At 43.6% G+C, this 21821-nt stretch overlaps 1 protein-coding gene across 1 annotated transcript in view; it reads right to left on the bottom strand.

The window, feature by feature from the left end:
• LOC109304108 (ADP-ribosyl cyclase/cyclic ADP-ribose hydrolase 1-like) overlaps positions 1–21821 on the bottom strand; it is a 48314-nt gene that overhangs the window by 13800 nt on the left and 12693 nt on the right. The window contains exons 2-5 of the mRNA XM_019526614.1: positions 6251–6380; positions 5468–5603; positions 4412–4494; positions 573–649 (exon numbers count right to left, since the gene is read on the bottom strand). Of these exons, the coding sequence (XP_019382159.1) occupies positions 573–649; positions 4412–4494; positions 5468–5603; positions 6251–6380 (426 nt within the window). The remainder of the gene's footprint in view (positions 1–572; positions 650–4411; positions 4495–5467; positions 5604–6250; positions 6381–21821) is intronic.

Below are 21821 nucleotides of genomic sequence, written 5' to 3'. Positions count from 1 at the left end.
TGGGACTGACCGACGCAGGTAGGGGAAAATGCAGCTGAGCCCCTGCCGCTCCAGCCGGGCTCGTCCTGTCCTGAGTGGCACACGGCTCCGCCGCCACCTCTCCTCCCTGGTGCTGACTGGGCTGGAGCTGTGGCCCGGCTGCTACTTCCCCTCCCCAGCCTGACCCTGCATGGCCCGAGCGGCACGACATGGGGAAAGCCTGCCCAGCAGCTGCTTTCCTGGGCTTACCTGCAGGGCAGGGCCCTTTCCAGTCCCGTGCAGCAAAGCACACCCTGGCCCAGACACTGTTTCCCCTCACCGGCACCACAGGTTCTGGCCCAGCCCCCGCCCCTCTCAAGCAGCAAACGTGATCTGAGCCAGGGGCGGGCGAGACCAGCTGGGGCAGGCTGAGGTCAGGGTTGGTTGCCTCATAACCAGAACCCAAGGAAACAACTTGAGGTGCTGCAGCCGGCGGCTTGTGCCACCACAGGCTTTTAGAGAGGCAGCCACCATTATGTTGGTTTTGCAGGGGCTCCGTGGGCCGGATCCAGCCCACGGGCCGTATTTTGCCCACCCCTGTGTTAAGTAGATACCTGCTGCTTCTGAATGCTCCAGCATCTATTGATCCATTGAGCATCACTTGAACCACACCACACGCTTCTTCTGCAAACTGAACAAAGCAAATAGACATTTTACGTCAGACCAGTGAAACAAAGGGTCAAGTCCTCAGCTTGTGTAAATTTGCATCTCTCCTTTAACTTCAGTGGAAGTGCATCAATTTACGCAGCTAAGGATCTGCCCTGCTATTTTAACAGAAGATGATAGTGAAAAGAAAAGGTTGTATATGCTGGTGCAAAATTGCCTTCACACTGCATTAACTGGCTAGAAATGAATCGTTGCTTACATGCTAATCCTGGGGTGGCACCGAGCGGCCATAATGATGTCTGTATCATACTTGTTCTGTGTATAGTCTAAGGGTCACAGTGTACAAGGACCCTGACTTTGAGCTGCCATCGGTGCCATGGAGCTATTGGCAGCCTGTGAAAGACAGAGCAGTCCTTATACTAATTTTACTTAACCTGGGACAATAACCCAAAGAAGAGCAGCTGCAGGCTTGAGAATATGCAATGCGCCTTAAAGTAGCCTCTCCTTTCTGAGCTGTGCTGTGTGCTTGTCTTCAGCAGCTCAAGCTCTGGGGTCTTCGGCTTTCCTTTGCTAAAACATTATATCATGTAGTGTTCGACTTTTAGGTGACTAAAGCATTAATGTACCTCTATTCTGTAAGACCTATCTCTAAAGTATTCTAAGATGGCTACAGTTATTGAGTACCCATATTTATTTATCGTTTTGGAGGATAAGGAGACTTTTCAGTTTTAATGGCTGTGTATGTCCATACTTGTATGTGCTCCTATGTATAAATTTTAAGGTAAAATTAACCTCTTGAAAGCAAGGAAGTTACAACAGGAGTTAATTAAGCACAGCTGTTTCCTGTTATGACTGAGTTGTTTCGCAGGGTGTTAACTTTTTTTGAACCTCAGTGCTTGTGTTAGAATTAGCCTGTGCCTGTTCCACTGAAAGCTAGCGGGATTAAAGAAAAAAATAAGAGGGCAGCAGGCTATTCAAACAGGAGGTCCTGGAAAGTAAACTACTTTAGGTGCTAATGAGAGGCAAAGGGAGCATGACCAGTTGTTTCCATTTGGGAACACCCCTTTTCGAGCCCTGGATGTAACTGTAAATCTATGAGCCACCTGAGAGATCAGGATGTCTGCTTGCTATGGGACTGAATCTACGCTTCCTACTGAACACAGTAAACCAGGGCCTCACCTGAGATGGGCTGCATTGTAACAAAGAGCAGCCTAGCCTCTGGCAACCCCTGGAGGACTCCCCTGTGAAAATCAGTTCTTACATGGGGGAAGAGTCACTACTGCAATGCATAAGCTATCCCTTGCTCCTTCTACAGTCAGTCAGATATCCCTGCAGTCCAGAGCTCCCCAGATGCTGAAATGGGCTCCTGAGGCTGTAAGCAATTGTTGCAAAACAGAGTAGCCAACAAACATTCTAAATGACACTGGGAATGGGCCCAACGTGATACAAAGGAGCTTTGACAGCTGAGTGGCACAAAAGTGCTTTGAAGCCCTTTTTAGGCTGCCCCATTGCTACTGTGTGTTCCTCAGCCATAGTTCAAGCTAATATATCTATGTCTCTGGCAGAAGCTGGAAGGGAGACGATCATCGATTGGGTTCATGAACTGATCCAAGAACAGGCTATAGAATTCCTGCACGTTTTAGAAAATTGGCAAGCTTCACTATACATACCCAGAGCAATCTCTGAAAACTGTATTTTTTTTGTTTCAGGCTTTTCACATAAGAGAGTAATGGCATTACCACTATTCAGACTAAGGAAGAATCTTCTCTTAATGTTTGGTTTAGACTAAGAGAAAACAAAGTGTTTAATTCAACTAAAATAGCCGGTAAAAACATTATCTTTTCTTGAGACTGGAGGGACGCTCTCCTGTAATCCTTACATTCCAAGGAAGCAAGTGGGATCTTTATCTCCTTGGAGCTGGTCACTATTTTTAATTCTGAAGGTATTATTGATCTTTAAGCACCTTTTTACGCTCCAAGTGGGTGTAGTTGAATTAAACTATGTCCATCTTCTTCTTCTGCCAAAAACTAGTGAGGGAAGCAGGCATCACAGAAAACTGTTGCTCAACATAAGTGTGTCAGGGAGTCTTGGTCATTCCCAGGGGCCATAGTTAAAGCGACTCGAATGGTAAACAGTAGCAAGAGACATCTGTCCAACTTCAACTAAAATCTTTAGCAAAGGTTGTCCCAATCAGGGTCCCTCTTCTGGATCCATTAGTGCATTACTGCGAGTTCTCTTGTGAACTGACATCATCCAGGAGTAAGAGTAAAGTTAGTGACCTGGGAGTGTTAAAGGAAGATTATCTATGATTTGAAGGTGATGAAAAGTAGCCTTCAATTGCCTTTGATTTAGAAGACTCCTAACAGAATAGAGCTAAATGAGTATTTTGAAAAGCCTTGATTCAGCAAGAGACTAAAGTATTTGCCTAATTTTAATCTGAGGTCAGTGGAGTTGCTGCATGCTTAAAGTGAGGCAATTCGGTCAGTACCTTGCTGTAGCGGTGAATTTTAAAGAAGTGTTTTCTCTTTGGGTTTATGTTCAGAAGGTAAAAGTCTTGTTCTCTCAGCCAGAATCTATAGTGATTTCCAGAATGCTTTGCAGCCCTCACATATTTACTTTAGTAATTTTACCTTGTGGGCTTGATTCTGACACTATTATCCTCCTTAATTATAAAAATTGTAATTAGTATTTGTAAAGCAACTGCCATACACTTGGTACTGTTCAAGAGCAAATGTCCAGATCATCACTTATAGAAGATCCAGTTCAAGTCAGGATAAGAATGGCCAAACAACTGTGACATTAAACGCTGAGTATATGTAACCAGTGACCCCCCCCCATTACTGGAAGGAAGACAGCAGAGCAGGACCAAGCCAGCAAAGCAAGTGCAGCTTGTGGGGAACCTACAGCTGATGTGAGTAGTAAATGGGCTGCAGGACCCAGCAAGCAGACTGCGGGTACCAGGATGCTGGCCTTTGATTAGGGAGTTAGCAACACCTGGGACCTGTTAACAGCGAGCCAGGTCAGAGGGAAGAGATGGAGAAAGGGGTCAAATAAGCCTAAGCCTGGGGCTAGAGGCTCAGGATGGCCCAGATCTTTAGAAGAAGAAGCAGCCTTACAACAATAATGCATTTTATGTTATGTAACCTAGCCTCCCCCAACGAGCCTGGGGGGCTGGGTTTGGTTGGAGGCTACAGGGGGGTGTCTTGGGAAGACCCTCTGTGCTTTGAGACTGGCAAAGAGCAGAGACAGTGAGGGAGCAGCCCTGTAAGGGTAAGGTGCCCACAGGCTGGGGTGAAGTGAGATAAAGACAAGTCCAGTGTACCCAGTAAATGAAATTAGAGTAATACCTGTAAGGCATGGGTATGGCTTTGGGAGTGGAGAAGCCCTGAGAACTGAGCTTTGGGGGCAGAGAAGCCCATAAGACTGCTGAAAAGGAAGGCACTAAATGAACTACTTCAGCCTCTAGAGACAGCTTCCCAAATGCATCATTATTAACCTCAGAGTCATACAGGCAGATAGGAGGTTAGGAGACCAGAGAGTGCAGCATGCAAGTCTGACTGCCGGGGGGTGTCAGATGCTAGTGTTGGACCCCTAAGTCTGCTACAGCATAAAATACAAGATCTTAGTGCTTACTTTAGCCACATGTCTGCCCTCTTGAATGAGGCCAAATAAAATCCTGGCCCCACTGCAGTCAGTGGGAGTTTTGCCACTGACTGCAGTGGGGCCAGAATTTACCTTCTTTTATCCCTTCCCCCATAGCAGAGGAAATTTGCTATATAGGCCTTACCAGTTTGGATGCCATTTTCCAGTATACAGTGCTGGGGTTGCTCTCGCATTCAGTCCACTTTGGACAAGATTCATAGTTAATGCCTTAAAAGCCATGAAACAAAACAAACAGAAAAAAAACATTGTGTCACATAATTATAGTTAGAGAAGTTGTCATCAAACATTTAGGTAGTATTGCATCCTATCTTCAATAAGACTATGCAGTTTTAAAGGGCTTCTCTGATTAGAGCTCCATTATAGCCCCAGGACCTTATTCTTCAATTGCTACCATAACAATCCCAGTAAGATACTGACTAAAGTAAAGACATGTGACCCTGCAGTCTGTACCAGTGATATGCCAAATGCAGTGAGATATCATATTGTCTTGTATGTAACTCACCCTTGAATATAATACATACCCTGTTTTTGAAAGACATCTTGAAAAATAAACGTTCTTACCTTGTGTTATAGGTCAGTAACCATGTAGCAACAGTTGGAGAGCTGAGCCTGCTGCCAGTCCCATGTGCTGGATGGTGTCAATGAATCAACCTTGCACACTAGCCCAGCATGCTGGGTCTGGGGCTGTGTAGCAAGTCCAACTGTGAACAAAGTCCAGGAGCACACCCCAAGTCCAACTGCAGACTGCTCCCATACAGTGGCCAAATCCAGATGCCCAGAATTATGGCAGTTAACGCTGCCACTGCTTTCTTTCCACCAAATTTCCAGATCCATTGAAATCCATATCTCTCATATATAATACTTACTCTTATTTGCCCCACATGATTTGGAAGGGAAAGGTATGTGTTCTTTGAGGGGAAAATGTGGTATTTTCCCAGCACTGGGTGATAAAAAAAACTTCTTAGAAGTTGAGAAATAAATATTTTTTCACACTTCCATGACTCAGGCAAGGCTAAAGATTCAATACTTTTAAAATAAATTACATTTGGGTTGAAACCAAAGAGGTGAAATATCAGTCCTGAGAGGTATGTAATATCTTATTGAAATATATGAGCAAAGAAAAAATGACAACTATCAATGCTCATATATTTATTGTATAGGAGTGAAAAAGTATCCTTACCTGGGCTGGCTGGATCACCACACCATGACACCTGGTCAGCTATGTAACCCAGCAAGGTGTCCTCCAGAGTAAGGAAATTGTGGTCAGCTTTTGTGTAACGGTGAACCAGTTCATTTGTCTTGCTCCAAAGCAGTGACTGTGTGAGAGAGGAGATAATGTGTAATAAATGGCAGTGATATTCGAGCTGGTCAGAAAATGAAGACTTTCATTGTGACCATTTTGATGTTGATAAAGATGTTTTAGTTTTCAGGTTTTTGTCAAAGGATGGAAAATAAAAGCTGTTTTATTTTTCAAATTTTAGAGTGGTTTGATGAAAATGGCTGCTTTTTTATCACAAACTGTCATGTTTTTAACAATGTGGTTTAAATGACTTTAAGGGATATTTTTTGGTTAGTTAATATAACTTCTTCATTACTATCTGCATTCTGATACCATATGGGACAATAGCTTTTAAAAGCTGTTTGCCTCTAACTGTATAGCTACATCTCCCTTTTGTAGAGTACTTCTTCTAAAGCTGTAACAGACACCACAATTTTCCCTTTATGGTCCAGCCACTGACAGTAGAAACAGTGATGTCCAGCAATGGCTGCCAATAAACAGAATTTTGAGGGTTTCTTGGTCCAGAAGAACAAATGCATGGGTTGGACATTATAGCAACCCTGAAGTCAGGGTACCTCCAGGTATTTGGAACCGCTTGTGATTACCATGGAAAGAGTCCATTGTAGTAGGAATTATACAGAGAAAGAACACATACAGTCCATATCCACACACAAGCATTATTACCTTGTTGCATGGTACAGGATGTCTTGCTAAATCCATTAAAGGCTGATAGTCATCTGTTGTAATATTACATGGGTTCTTGTACATAAATGCATCTTGTAATGTTTCCCATATTTTTAGGCAATCTTTATTTCTATGAAAGATTAAAATAATGGTAAGTGGCAATTGACCATTTATAGAAACAGGGAGCCTTCCAAAGTCATGCCTACGTTTCTATCACATGCTGCTGAAATATTACCAGAAGAGAAAATAAGAAGTGCAGGAAAGGATTGTGGAAGAATTTCTTTGATGTACTTAGATCCTCTGATCCAGGTTTTTGTCTCCGGTCTTTTCAGCAGCAAAAGAATAAGCCAGATTAAAACAACCTTCAGCCCCACTGGGGTTGAAGATGCTGAGCAGTTTTAAACATTTTTCTCAGGATGTTATGCTTTTGCCTAGTACTGTATTATCTGAGTAAGCACCACATGCAGGTCTTTAAATGGGATTTGACCTCTTTCTAAAGTTTGGCCCCTGCTATGGGCACCTTGCCCATGAACATCTGGCCCTGGCCCTACACGGAGGGCAAAGTTCTGCCCCCATTATTCCTTCTCAGTTGTGCAATGAGCTGTCTTACCAAAGTCAGGGAGACCATCTGCAAAGTAATGTAGTACTATAATGTAATAATAATGTTGGAATACTTATGAGAAGCAAAGACGACAGATTCTAGCTCATATGTTTTACAGTTGAGGCAGAAGACTAGCTGAATGGGATTGCCCCCTTTGATGTAGATCTGCTGATGATCATAGCTAGGGGCAAACATTCAAAAAGCTTGAGCCTGAATTGATTAAGTCTTTGCAGGTTAGTCTAACCTGCAAAGCTTGAACCAATCTGGAGGTGGATAGACATTCCCTTTTCATTTCAGAAATGCAGGCACATGCCTGCAGTGGCTCAGGCTCGAAGCCAGGGGGTGCTAGAGCAGCCACCCTTTCCCATGGACAGTGCTGAGCTGGGGGGACAGGGGGACCTGGCCCAGGCAGGATTCTCTGATTAGGAAGGGGTTAAACCCCCACTCTGGCCTGCACTGTCTCAGGCTTTCCCCCCCACTCGCTGCTCAAGGGGTGGGAATGTTGCCAGACCCCAGCTAGCACTCTGAGGCAAAGTGGGGTATGCAGTGCATGCATCTGTTGATGATACTGAGCTTTGCAATCTCCCTCTCACTGTCTGCAAACCTGATAGGGCTGCAAACCAGCAGGGGGGGCTGATAAAACCACAGTGTTTATCAGCCCATCAGCAAAACAAAAGCTTCTGTCATTAATTTAAGCTCTTCTTAAACAGCTTTTTCCAAGGAAGGAAGGGAGAGACATTAACAGCTGACCTGTTGGTTATCTCCAAAAAGCCCTAAGTGGATACTGTTCTGTCTACCTGTCCCAGTGAAATTGGAGACACATACAGACACACCTCTCAGCATCCCACATGCCTAGGGTCCATGGGGCTAGGGTCTGTGCTGTGGGAGGGAAGGAGGTGGGGAATACCTGCTTGAGCAGCAAGGGAAGCCAGGCAGATCCTGCTGTGCCTGCAGTCTCCCCCAGAGCTCTGGCTAGGGAGGAGAGGGGTGGGGCCAGCCCTGTTCTCTGGAGCAGACAGCACAGCCGAGCCCAGCCCAGCCCAAGGCTGCAAAGCATCTGGGATGCTGGAGGACTCTGGTTTATCTTAAACCAGAAAGAGGTCTGGGACAGACATTGCATGAACTAGTTTGACCCAAAATAGCCAAGTCTGATTTGGTTTAAGATAAACATTCAACCAGGTTTATCTTAAACCAGTTTCAGCTATTTTGAAACTGGTTTATGTGCGCTGAACTTCTGTTCTGTTACAGGTTGAAACCAGTTTCTGATCACTTAAACCAGTTTATGTGTAATGTCTGTCCCTAGCCCATAACATCAGGTGGTGAAGTCTACTCATTCCACATAGGTAGAGGAACTTTATGAATAAACAAATATGAAAATCTAGATAAAGATTAGGATCTGCGCTCAGCTCTGGCTTCCAATGATATAGCTCATGCTTTGTACAGAGGCAAATGAGATCTAGATCAGGCACTTGGTCTCCAGTGTGTTGTTTTGAATTTTCTTTAATTTAGTATTTTTCTGACTCCAAACTCCAGTACTGGTCCTTAGCCTGTTACTTGCACTGAGGTAAGTCAGGAGTACCCCTGCGAAGTGAATGGAATTACCAGACTGTGAACTTTGTGCATGCAGGAGCAGAACCAGGTCATCTGGATCTAAATTTGTTGCCTAAGATATTGCTCCATCAGCAAAGTCCTCAGCATTGAAAAGAAAAAAAATTGTCAAAGTTAGCAAGACAGAGAGTTCCTCTGCTCCTGCCAAAGGGTAGTGCATTGCCTTCTGCCAACCTGGGGCCATATTTCAATATGTAAGTTTCTTGAGAAACTCCAATTTCTCCCAACTCCAGTGAAATGCTAGCCTGTTCATTTGTGAGTAAGTTTTAGGTCTACTCAGGACCATCTGTTCTGTTGGATTTGAGCAATGAATACTGTTACAAATATCAACCTACAGCTATTCTCAGCTAGTGTAGACACTTCCTAAGCTGCCCTTTGTGTGTGAAATTCCCTTTCTTTCTTCTTTGTTCTGATAATCACCAAATTGTTTCAATTTAAATCCATTTCTAATCCTAAATTTGGAACCTTTGTTAAAAATTCGCCTTTTACATGGTGTCATAATGAATTATTAATATTCATGGTTCTATACCATTATCTTCTTTATTTTTATGCAAACTGAAAAAAACCACTTTGATTGAATGACTCTAATATCTGCAAGTCCAAACTGAGCAGCTATCATCATAAAGCTATCACCTTCATCCTTTTCTGACTTGTTGCTTCCTGCTCACTGCTTATATGAGTGCTTGTGAACTCTCTCTGAAGAAGGGACATGTTAAACATGGAACAAATTGCACAATTCATCACTGTCGCTGGAACTAACTAGAATTTCCTTTCCCACCCTCAGACTTTTGCAATCTCTTCAGGAAGCATGAAGAAAGAGCAATTTGGAGTTGTATCAACATAACCAGTTTTTACACTGGTATAAACTAGAAGTGGGTAGATAACATGAATCCTTACACTAATGTACAGGGATCTACCTAAATCACTGCAGAAGTTTGCAGCAGTGGTACCTTTAATCTCACTCTCTTCACTGCGCCACCCTCCCATCCCACCTCTGCCACTGAGTGGCCAAGAGGCAATTAATGCTGCGATGTTTGCCTCTTGGCAACTCAACAGCAGTGACAGGGGAGTGGGGACATGCAGCAAAAAGGGTGAGATTTAGGTAGGACTTGTGCCAAGGTTTAGGTAGGTCCCTACAGTGTAACATTCAAATCCAGTGTAGAATAATCCCAGGAATAATTGGAATAACACTATACTAACAGAAGTCACATTGCTTTGGGTATCATCTGTCTGCTTTCATCCTGGGATAGCTGTGTACTCATCGTCAGCAGGTTATTTACCCACTTCCTTGCTGCTTAATGGCAAATCACTGTAAAAGGGCCTTCTCTTAACAGCTGCCATAAGATAGGTACTACTCTGTCCACTTTGGAATGCAGCATAAATAATTAAAATAAGAGTCACCTGTCCAGGTCCTATGCCCTTTTGCCATTGTAGTAGTCCCCTCTTGGTCTTACTGAAGCCATGTTAGTGAGAAAGTGTCACTATCATCGTTGTCATCACTGGGTAATGACAGTGAGAAATTAAGAATGTGTTTCTCCATCAGGAGATCTAAAGGTAGGTTTAATTTAATAGCCCAGATGCAGACTGACTTAAAAAGAGTTGAAATTTGTGAAGGAACAACAGAAATTTCATGCAGACTTTTGTAAGATTCTTTCCTCTAGTACTTTCAATACAACAAGGAAAATTCCCATTTGGCTGCCAAAACGAAACAAGAAATTGCAAGGCATATTCTGAATAACAAATGTGTTCTAAGATGTTAAGCAGGGGTTCTGAATTGGGGACATGCTGTACTTGCATAATGTTTGCACCACACTGAACACTGGTTTATATAACCCTAAGAATAATGGGTGCATCAGCTGAGAGCTTTCATGTTTGACTGCTCCATATTGGAGTGCCACTATTACTCTTGTACAAGAGGAGAGAAGAGGTGGCACCTAGCTGTTTGTCATCAGAATTAATTTTGACAGCTTTATTCCACGTAACTCCAGACAGAAGAGTATGTGTCAGCAGTTTACTTAATTGTTGTGTAACAAGCATTACTTTACTACTTTGTTGACTGTTCCAGGAGTTAGAAATATTCCAGAAACAGTCTCAGATAGTGAGGAGTTACAGGCTAGCAAAGAGCTGCTCTGTGGTTGAGTGTGCTTCATCATTACACTTCCCAGAAATGACCTGCCCCCTAGATCATCACCTTGCAACAGAAAGTAGTCACACCCCTTTCATGACATGACCAAGCTCCATCCTAAAACTAGTTAGGTTTTATGCTCTCCCCACTACTACTGGGAGGCTGTTCTGTTACCCAGATTAGAGGTAACCTTGTGGGTAGGCTACGGATGAAAGAGGCAGAAATAGGTCTATAGTCCAACCTTTTATTTGCTTGCATTTTAAAACATGAAAACAAACATTTATCCCAACGTTTACCTTGTTACCTGCAACAGCACCACATAGATTCGCACCTATGACGGCTGGGGAGACTCGAGAGGTGGGACGAGGATTGCATGCAGATTGGCACCAGATCTTCTTGAATCTGCTGAGTTCTCTAAGCTATGATAAAGTGTATCTGGATTACTTACTGTACGGTCTTCCCTTGTCTGACCCTAGTTATCTTTCCTGCTTGGTGCAGGGGCTGGACCCGATGATCTTCCAAGGTCCCTTCCAGCCTTACAATGTATGAATCTCTTTTCAGACCTTGTGCTTTGTTTAATTGTTTGATGGTTTCCTTTGCTTGCTGACCAAGTTAATGGTCACTCCTGCAAAGGTTCACAGTATTGATACTCAGAAACCAGCTTTGGACCTTCTGTTTAGCAACACTTCTGCAGCTTAGCCTAGGCCCCTTCAAAATAGCCAAGGCTGGCAACAGTTCCATCACTTTACTACCATGATTGAAACTTTCCAATTTCTAGTTTAAATGGTCACTTTATACTCTTTGTGCTTGTGGCAATGTTGTCCTTTAGCTTAAATAGGTTTCCCTCCACAGTATTTACCCTCAAGATTTAGAACGAGCAATTGTATCTCCTCTCAGCCTTTGTTTTCCTAGGCTTACCAAGTCAAGCCCTTTAGTCTCCTCTTGTATGATCCCTATTTCCTAATCATTCTAATGGGGCTCTGTGCACCTATTCTGGTTTGAATTAATCTTTCTAGAACATGAAGGACAATATTCCGGAATAAATATCCCCAACACTTGGTACAGTAGTACTAATATTTTGTAGCTCTAGTAAAAATAACCCTCATTAGTACATTGCTATTTATAATCAGGAAAATATTAAATAAGATTGGTTACCAGACCACTGTTTGAGGAAAGTCCATTAGTGATCTGGTTCCACTTGGTATTCCCCTTTCAGCATAATCCATTTGCCATCTCCCCTTTTTCCACTTCCTTACCCACCTTGCAATGTTTGCATTATCTTCAGGGGGGACGCATAGTGTGGTGGTGGACCCCCTGGAAAGAGGCACCACCAACAGTGTCAGCGGTACCTGTGGGCAGTCGCCACTCACCACCCTGCCACTGACACCTCCGGTGGCGGCTGCGGGTGGTTCACCGTTCCCGCGGGCCACCACTACCAGCGGCAGCTATGGGTGGTCACCATCCTTTGGTTGGCACTCGCCACCCCTCTCGTCGCTGACAGACCCGGTGGTGGCTGCAGGAGCTCCCCTGCTTACCACTGCTGCACTCCCGCTGCCACCGTGGCCCCCCAGCCGCTGGGGGCACGCGCCGTTCATGATTATCTTCTTCACCTTAACTAATAATTTCTATGTGCTGCTATATCCACATGCTGTATTGAAGTCCAGATAAATTGGATCTACCACATTTTCCTTGTCTATAATAGAGTTTATCTTATTATACACAGATAAATACTGATTTAGTCTGGCATGATCTACCTTTCATAAATTCACATTTTAGTTCATCCTGTTTTCTGTTTATTGTCATGTATTTAACGTTTTTCCTTTAATTATCTTTGCTTTGTCCTAAAGCATTACATACTGTTGAGGTAAAAATAAAAGACCTTGCAGTCACTTGGGACACATTTTCCTTGTCTTAAATATAAATACTTAATTTGCAGTTCTCCAGTGAAGTGGCACCACTGAATCATTTATTTTTTTATTTTATTTTATTTTATTTTATTTTTTCTGAGATCGTTGCTATCAGACTTTGACATGCCAGGTTTTTTTTCAGAATAAAAAAAAGATGTTGGGCTATGCTATAGATCTCCAGAGTCAGACTTCCAAATGGAGAATTCTATAACATTATCAGAAACTAGCTCCCAGGAATTGTGTTAGTATGTGAAACTTCTTAAATTCCCAGATATAGACTGGAGAATAAATGCTATTTATAATGGGAGGGCCCAGATGTTCTTGGAAGTGACATCTAGCAGATTTCTTCACCAAATGGGCACCACAGGGAGTTGGTCACAGCAGATAATGTTGGACTGGCTGATTATGCCTTGTCATACTTCCCATTTAATGTCCAGCAAAATACAGGTCTGTAACTTCAAAAGAAGCAAAATTAGCTTCCTTTATTCAGTTAGTAAAGTCAAGTGGACCAATGTGCTCAAGGATTTGACTAAGAAAAGCTCAAAGTCTCTTTAAATCAAAAATATACAAATGATCTGGACTTTGTATCCCAAGCAAGGGAGGAAACTTTTAGGGAGCAGCTTCAGACTTAGTTGAATTAATAAGCACCTTGGAAAGAAAATTAGAAGAAAGAAGATATTCTGTAAGGAATGAAGAAAGGGTTAGTCAGCAAGGAAAGCTGTGGTAGCATTCGCAAAGCACAGGGATAGGGACAGACTTGCCAAGTCAGGCTGGGTTAGACCTTGCAAAGGAAAGTAAAATAAATAGAAAAACATTCATAATGAAAAGAGAACACAGGAAGGAAGGGAGTCCATTTGCAATAAGACTGAGGTTAAAATGAAGCAATATCTAAGTATAGTCCAAAAATTAAATTATTAAGGATAATGATATTGAACATTGTATACAAGGGAAGACGGTTAAGGAGAAAGAGTTTCAAAAGCAATAAAAGTGGAATTAAAACTCAAACACTAGAATCCACTTGACTTAGGGAGTTGTGACAATCTCTGTTGCAGAATTTGTTAAAAAAAATTGCGAAGGAAACACTGAAATAGAAAGAGTTCCAGGGACAGCTCCTGTTCACCTCTCCTGTAAATTATAGCATTGCACTGTCACATCATGACATGATGTTGCAAAATGATCGTGTTGAATCAGCCCAGAGGGACAGGTTAGGAATGTCTCAAGGAAGAAGAAAGGTAACGGAGCTGCAGGCTGGAAGGAAAGTGATGTGAAAGACTGCACATTGGTAATTAGATTATGATGATGATGATGGCCATACTTTAGATACTTAGTGGACAGATGATAACATTACAACACTCAGACACATGCTGTCAGTTTATTCATATGCACTTAGTTCAGAGTGCCTGGGCAGGACAGTGTTGCAGAACTGTCTGTTGGCCCCTGTTGGGAGCATAGGGGGAATTCTTTCAGGTGTTTGTGTACCAGCTTTTTACATTTTTATGATCTGTGTTTAGGGAATGCCTGAAGTTTCAAGAGAAAGGGGAGTTTATGCTCCTTTCTCTATACCACAAAACTGTTACTGTGCTCAACAGTTTGTGAGGTCTACGGTTGTGCAAATCAGAATGGAGTTACATTGGTGCAGTTTGGCAGCTCTAGCTGCATAGTGGATTTCAGTCAGCCTGATGGAAGGAGAGACAGCTCAGGCCAGGTGGCATGGTACCTCTTCTTTTAAGCACTAAACTTCAGAAATGTAAATAAGGGATTGTGATGACGATTTCCACTTGAATAGTTCTTTATTAGCCCTGGTTGTCCAAGCACTACCTGGTAAAGGCAATAATAAGACTATTAAACTGGGGACATCCTAAACTCTAACCCAACAGCATAAGTAGAAAAAAAATAATTATTTTAATACTGTGCTGTCACATAATGACAATGTTTCAATATAATTATGTTGCATCAGCCCAAATGGAAGATTTGTAATTATATTTCAGAATGGTTATGCAAACCTATTGCAGGCTGTAAGCTCAGAGACTCCAGCCCAGCTGCAAGCAGTAATGTTAATTGCAGGCTGCTCAGGAGGACTGGATCAGCTGAGGGAGATAATTAGCAGCCACCGGAAGTAAAAGGCTTCCAGAAGAAACCATAGGGCTCTAGAGGAAGAAGCCAGGGAAGAGACAGATGAACAGAAGGGGGGAAAGAGTGAGAGTAGCTTGGCCAGTGGCTGCAATATCTGACAAGGGACTCTCAGGTTCTGGGAGGAGACTCCGGTGCGAGACTGGGAGCAGCACCATGACAGGGAGCTGAGTCACAGACAGCCTGAAAAGAAAGACTGCAGCAGGAAAGCAGCCACAGCAAGCCACTGGCACCTTCTCACAGGCTGAAGAGGACTCATATCTGTAAGTCCTTTATGGTCTGTGACTGGGTCAGAGTTGAAGACTTGCTGATATTGGAGGATACCTGTGTGATGAGCAAGCCATGGGAATATAGACTATATTGTGTTTACAGACTATTTTGAGCTGAGCAAATCCCTAAGCCTGCTACAGCCCATTTTATGTTGCAAGGATTGGCTGGGCTGTAAAAGATGGTGGTTAGAGATTGGAATAATAGAAAATTAGGGTTGGAAAGGACCTCAGGAGATCATCTAGTCCAGCCCTCTTCTTAAAGCAGGACCATGCACAGCTAGATCATCCCAGCCAAAGCTTTGTCTAGCCAGGTCCTGAAAATCTCCCAGGATGGAGATTGCCCCACCTCCTCTGGGTAACCTGCCCCAGTGTTTTACTACCCTCCTAGGGAGAAAGTTCTTCCTAATATTGAATCTAAACTTCCCTTGCTGCAACTTGAAACTGTTGCTCCTTGCTCTGTCATCTGCCACCATTAAGAACAGCTCCATCCTCTTTTGAACCCCACTTCAGGTAGCTGAAGGCTGCTATTATCCCCTCTCAATCTTCTCATCTTTAGACTAAATAAATCCAGTTCCATCAGCTTCTAGGAAGTCATGGGCCCAGCCCCCTCATCATTTTTTTTGCCCCCCCCCCCCACTGGACTCTTTCCAATTTATCCACATCGTTTCTGTAGTGGTGGAACCAAAATTGAACACAGTGCTCAAGTTTTGGCCTTACCAGTGCTGAATAGAGGAGAAGAATCACTTCCCTGGGCCTACCAGCAACCTGCCTACCAATGCAGCCCAGTATGCGGTTAGCCTTCTTGGCAACAATAAGCCACCAACTGCTGGCTCATTCAGCTTATTGTCCACTATAACCCCCAGGTCCTTCTGCAGAGCTACTGCCCAACCAGTCACCCCCCAGCCTGTCATGATGCATGGGATTCTTTTGTCCTAAGTGCAGGACTTTGCACTAGTCCTTGCTGAACCTCATGAGATTCCTTTTGGCCCAATCCCCCAATTTGTCTAGGTCTGTCTGAATCCTATCCCTACCCTCCAGTGTATCTACTACTCCCACCAGCTTGGTGTCATCTGCAGACTTGCTGAGGATGTGCTCTATGCCATCTTCCAGGTCATTGATGAAGACGCTGAACAAAACCAGCCCCAGGACCAACCCCTGGGGCACTCCAACCAGGCTTCAAGCCATTGATTACTACTGTCTAAGCCTGATGCTCCAGACAGTTTTCTGTCCATCGTGCTTTCTGTACTTCCTTACCTTGCCTGTGAGGATGTTCTGAGAGATTGTATCAAAAGTCTTGCTAAAATCAAGGTATATTACATTCACTGGTTTCCCTACATCCATAGAGCCAGTCACCTCATCATAGAGGGCAATCAGGTTGGTCAGACATGACTTGCCCTTCATGAACCCATGCTCACTGTTCCTAATCTCCTTTTTCTCTTCCAAGTGCTTTGAGAGAGATTCCTTGAGGATCTGCTCCATGATTTTTTTTTCAGGGACCGAGGTGAGGCTGACTGGTCTGTAGTTCTCTGGATCGTCCTTTTTCCCATTCTTAAATATGGGCATTACGTTTGCCGATATCTAATCATCCAGGACCTCTCCTGATCACCTTGAGTTTTCAAAGACGATGCCCAGCAGCTCTGCAGTCATATCAGCCAACTCCCTCAGCACCCCTGGGTGCATCCCATCCAGCCCCATGGACTTGTATATGTTCAGCTTTTCTTAATAGTCCCTATCCTGTTCTTTTGCCACTGCTGGCTGCTTACCTCCTTCCTAAACTGCTGCCAGGTGCAGTAGTCTGGGAGCTGACCTTGCCTATGAAGACAGAAGTGAAATAGGCATTGAGTACCTCAGCTTTTTCTGCATCCTCTGTCACGAGGTTGCCTCCCTGATTCAGTAAGGGACCCACACTTTTTCCATGATCCTACTTTTGGTATGGACATACTTGTAGAAACACTTCTTGTTATCCTTCGCATCCCCTGCATGCAACTGCATTTTTGTTGTCTTGACTTCATCCCTGCATGCCTGAGCAATAATACTCTTGTACTTCTCCCTAGTTATTTGTTCAAGTTTCTACTTGTAAGCTTCTCTTTTGTGACTTAGTTTACTGAAGAGTTCCCTGCTAGGCCAAACTGGTCTTCTATCATACTTGCTAGTCTTTCTGCACATCGGGATGTTCTGTTCCTACACTCGCAGTAAAGATTTTTTTAAAGTACAGCCAGCTCTCCTGGACTCCTCTCTCCCTCAGAATAGCTTTCCAGGGGATTCTGCCCATGAATGTGCCAAGTGAGTTGAAATCTGCTCTTCTGAAGTCCAGGGACCTTAATCTGCTGCTCTCCATCCTTCCTTTCCTCAGGATCCTGAACTCTATCATCTCATTGTCACTGCTGCCCAAGTTGCCATCCACTACTACATTCCCCACCAATTCTTCCCTGTTTGTGAGCAGCAGGTCAAAAAGAGCACAGCCCCTAGCTAGCTGCTCCAGCACTTGTACCAGGAAGTTCTCTCCAACACTCTTCAAAAACTTCCTGGATTGCCTGTGCACTACTCTATTGCTCTCCCAGCAGATGTCAGAGTGACTGAAGTCCCCCCCTGAGAACCAGGGCTTGTGACTGGGAAATTTCTCCTAGCTATCTGAAGAAAGCCTTATCCATCACTTTGTCCTGGTCTGGTGGTCTATAGCAGACCCTCACCACAACATCACCCGTGTTGCTCTCCCCTCTGAAAGTCTCTGGAAAAGGGTCAACAGGCCTTTCTCCAGTTTCATACTGGAGCTCTGAGCAATCGTATGGCTTTTGCATATCACACAACACTTCATCCTCTTCTCCCCTGCCTGTCCTTTCTGAACAGTTTGTGAGCTATCCTTCCATACAGTCATGTGAGCTATCCCACCAAGTCTCTGTTACTCTGATCACATCAGTTTCATCACTGTGCAAGGGCTTACAGTTCTTCCTGCTCATTTCCCAGGCTCTATGCACTTGTGTACAGGTACCTGAAGTAACTAGTAGATTGTCCTACTTTCTCAGGATTCAGGAAGTATAAGAGAACTTACCCTGTTTCCCCTTCCTGCTTACTCTTCCTCCAAATCCCCCGCTTCCCCACTTACCCCAGGGCTTTGGTCTCCATCTCCTGGTGAACCTACTTTAAAGTCTTCCTCACTAGATTAGTGAGCCTGTCTGCAAAGATGCTTTTCCCTCTCTGTCAGGTGGATCTCCTGTCTTCCCAGCCATCATTCTTCTTGGAACAACACCCCATGGTCAAAAAAGGCAAAGTCCTGCTGGTGATGCCACCTGTGCAGCCAGGTGTTGATCTTCAGGATACACCTGTTCCTGCCTGCGCTCTTTCCCTTGACTGGAAATATCAATGACTGCAGGGTTTGCTCCTTCTAACATTTAAAAGGCCAAAATGTTTTATAAGTTAGCACCTGGTCTAAAAGCCCCTGTGTATCACAGGCAAACTCAATGGCCACAGTACCAGGAAAAATTCAGAGATGGCATAGTTCAAAGATGACTGCAAAATGAAAGGAAAAATGCCTGGTAAGTCAGTTGTGAAGGCTCATACCCAGAAGATGGACCATTTTCCATTGACTTGATATGAAGATCTGACTCTTCTTTTTTTTCCCCCAACGCAAAGAGTTAACTAATAGATACAGTAGAAAGCATTCTAGGAATGGTGTATCTGTGGTCACAGTTACTGCAGGACGGAAGCTACAGGACTTGCCAAAGCATCTAGCTGAATCATAAAGTCCAGACTTTGAAGTTTTCTAGTATTTGAAAATGCATATGGCTGGGGATCAGTGCTGGATTGTGTGGGGGTTTTGTTTGTTTGTTTGTTTGGTTTTTTTTTTGTATTTGCATAGATCACGTTTTAACATCTAAGAGAATGGTGTTATCCAGGATAACATCAGGAGGTGACAAAATTAGGCCTCCCACCTGGGACGGACAGCTACATTTCTATTCCTGCTAAAAATGTTGATTTTTGAATTTGTGGCTCCTGATCACCTCCCTGGCTCCTGTTTTTAATTTTGCTCTGCTCCACAGGTATTAATGACCTTCTAACTTCTTTTTTTTTAATGGTCTTGATGTTCCAGTATATTTAAACTTTCCATCCTTCAGTTTTTAGGCCCCTCTTTCTCCCCCCCCCCCTTTTTTTTAAATCCTAGATCCACCCATGGGCAAGTCAGTGGTGTATAAGCTGTTGAAGAAGCATATGCCCAGAGTGGCTACACCTTAGTGCAGAATGAGCTAAATAGCATTGAGCAAAGGATGATCCTGCCCTAGAGTAGCATAACTCCAAGCTGCATGAGGAATGTCTTTTTTAAACCAGCTTCAGGTATTAATATGCATTGTGCAGACAATCCAGAAGTTAGGAGCCACCCAAAATTACTGTTTAAAATGGGCCTTGCATGATAATTTTGGGCAGCTCCTTGAGGTCTTAACCCCTGGACTGTACACACATTAACATTTGTTATGCAGCTCAAAGTGATGCCACTTCAGGGCAGGGCAGTTATCCCTGATTTGTGCTACTCAGATCGTTCCATTAAGGTGTAGCCACTCCCTATAGATATACCATCCAAAAGGAAGTCCTCAAGTATCCCAGGATCTCTTGCACCCTCACCCATACAGAAGGGATAGAAGCCTGGCTGGCTGCAACTTGAGCTTCACCCCAGCAAGTAGAACTGCTAGGCAGTTTCCTCAGGTCTGCAGTCATATCTAGCCTACTGCTTTGAAGTAGGCAGTTGACTATAAAAGCTCTTACCTCTGGATTGGTTTTTAAGGTGCCACCCTCCCCTACTTTCTCACACCTAGAATGAAACTCGGAAAGATTTCTTACCACTAGAATGGCATCTTTTGGCACAAAACAAGAGACGCTACTAGTCCACTGGTTAAACTGGGTTGTTTTAAGACCAGGCGCTAGTGAATGCCTCAACCACTGTTCTGGGGGTGTTGTGAGGCTCTTCTTTGTGGGGAGGGAGGTAAAAATCTTTGAAAGGTTCTGGTCTTGTTTCAAAATCAATGCCACAACTTGGACAACTTTTGCTGAATGGAGTTCTCATTTGTTTAGTCATATTTATAATAGAAGTGTATTTTTATTTTAACTGAATAAATATATTAATTTAGTATAATAAAAATTTCAAGCATCTTTGGGTACTTTTTTTATTTTAAAGTCTAAATAATATTTAAGACTTAAGATACACATGCTTACAAAGAGAGATTCTTACAAATGTTGTTTTGTGGTGTTTTCAGAACCAAAGTTTGAAAATTGCTGCTATAGATGAAACGGAGTAGACACCATAGGAATACTGTAAGAGTAACTTAAGGTTTAAGACTTAGGACCTGATTTTGCAACGCTTTCTCACATGTGGATTGAAAAGGCAGACTTGTCTCCTTTCTTTTACTCGAGGCAGAGAAGGGGGAGAGAGGAGGCCTGGAGGAATAGGAGGAGAGAGAAAAGCTTATTTCAGTGTGGTGGTACTGAATACACCATCAAATGAGACCTAAAATTTAAAGCTGATAACTGTGAGAGATTTGCTGTGACATCTGCATTCAATAGATAATAGCAAGCACATAGCATATTCTGGGATTGGCCTTGTGTCTCTCTGATTTTTGGATAGAACTGTTAAGTTGCATTTGGCCATGAATTTAGCTATTTCTATTCATCCATCTTTTTTAATGAAGATCTCATTCATCTGCCAAAAGGAAATTGGGGCCAAGGACACTTTCATTAACCGCTATTTGAGTGGCCAAATGTTAATGTGCATACTAAAAAAAAAAAAAAAGAGAGAAGAGAAAAAGAGGCAAGTCTCTTCAACAATGTATCTTGTGGATCAGTATATGACTTCTCCTGGCTAAGCTTGAAATGTTCTTCCATTTGTAAATAAATGCAAGAGGAACTTTAGGAGATGAGATCAAGATATCTGGAGGCTCAAGATAATGAAATTCTTAATACTTTTTTTCTATTTTCCAATATCCTTTCTTTTCTTTATACTTGGATGTATGGAAACAAGCTCATTTCTAGTACAATGAAATAAATTTACATGAACTTGATGTTTCATTTCCTTCATGAACAGTATGCTATTTTGTTGGTTCAGCTCTGGAGTGCAGTCAGGTGTGGAGCATAGGAACTGAGGATACTCTTATGTTTTGTGAGAGACCCTCCACTTCAATCAGAAATGGACCTTGGTATATTATGAAAACACTGGGATGGTAGAACTACCTTCAAATTCAGTCGCATGTGAAAATGCTCCAATATCCTGCATTCCAGGTTTTTGTTCTGAAGAACTAGCATGCCTCTGTGCATGGTTCAAACTGATAAAGAAAACAGGAGAACTTTCTATATGGGCCTATGGCACAGATGCCAAGTACATGGGACCCCACAGTCTGTGCTCCCTGCCCCCAGGAAGAGGGTAGCATGACCACCCATGCCTACCTATTCCACCATATTGGGTGGAATAGTCCCAAAATGGGAATATCAAGTCCTGGTCCTGGGCTACATGACTCCAGGACAGCATTTTGTCCCAGACACCTAGTATCATGCAGGGATCCAGGTTTTCCATTCACCATGGAAAAATGCAGGAAATGGGTTTCTTCTTGCAGGCTGGCACAGTTCTAGCCTGCAAGGGGCTGCAGGATGCAGGGAGTGCCACATGCATGTATGCATGCATGCACAAGAACGTGGCCAGGAATTCAGTCCCAGCAGCAGTGAAGAGCAGTTTTCCCCCCACCCCCAGCTGCCTGCAGGTAAGTTTATGGAGGAAGGTGGAGGGAAGATTGAGGAACCCGTGGAGCAGGGGCTGGGCCCCTTGCTGCCCAGCCAGAGTGGTGCCTGGGGCCATGACAGGGAGCAGGAGAGATCCATGGGAAGATCATCCAGGGCTGGTAGGGGCTAGCCCCCTGCCGCTGCGTGCCTTCCCAGGGAAGGAGTCATGGCAGAG

The sequence above is a fragment of the Gavialis gangeticus genome, unplaced genomic scaffold, assembly GCF_001723915.1.
Source record: "Gavialis gangeticus isolate Ggan-Ray unplaced genomic scaffold, GavGan_comp1, whole genome shotgun sequence".
NCBI lineage: Eukaryota > Metazoa > Chordata > Crocodylia > Gavialidae > Gavialis > Gavialis gangeticus.
The sequence above is the reverse complement of the archived record's forward strand: the minus strand, read 5'-3'. Positions and strand labels throughout refer to the sequence as shown.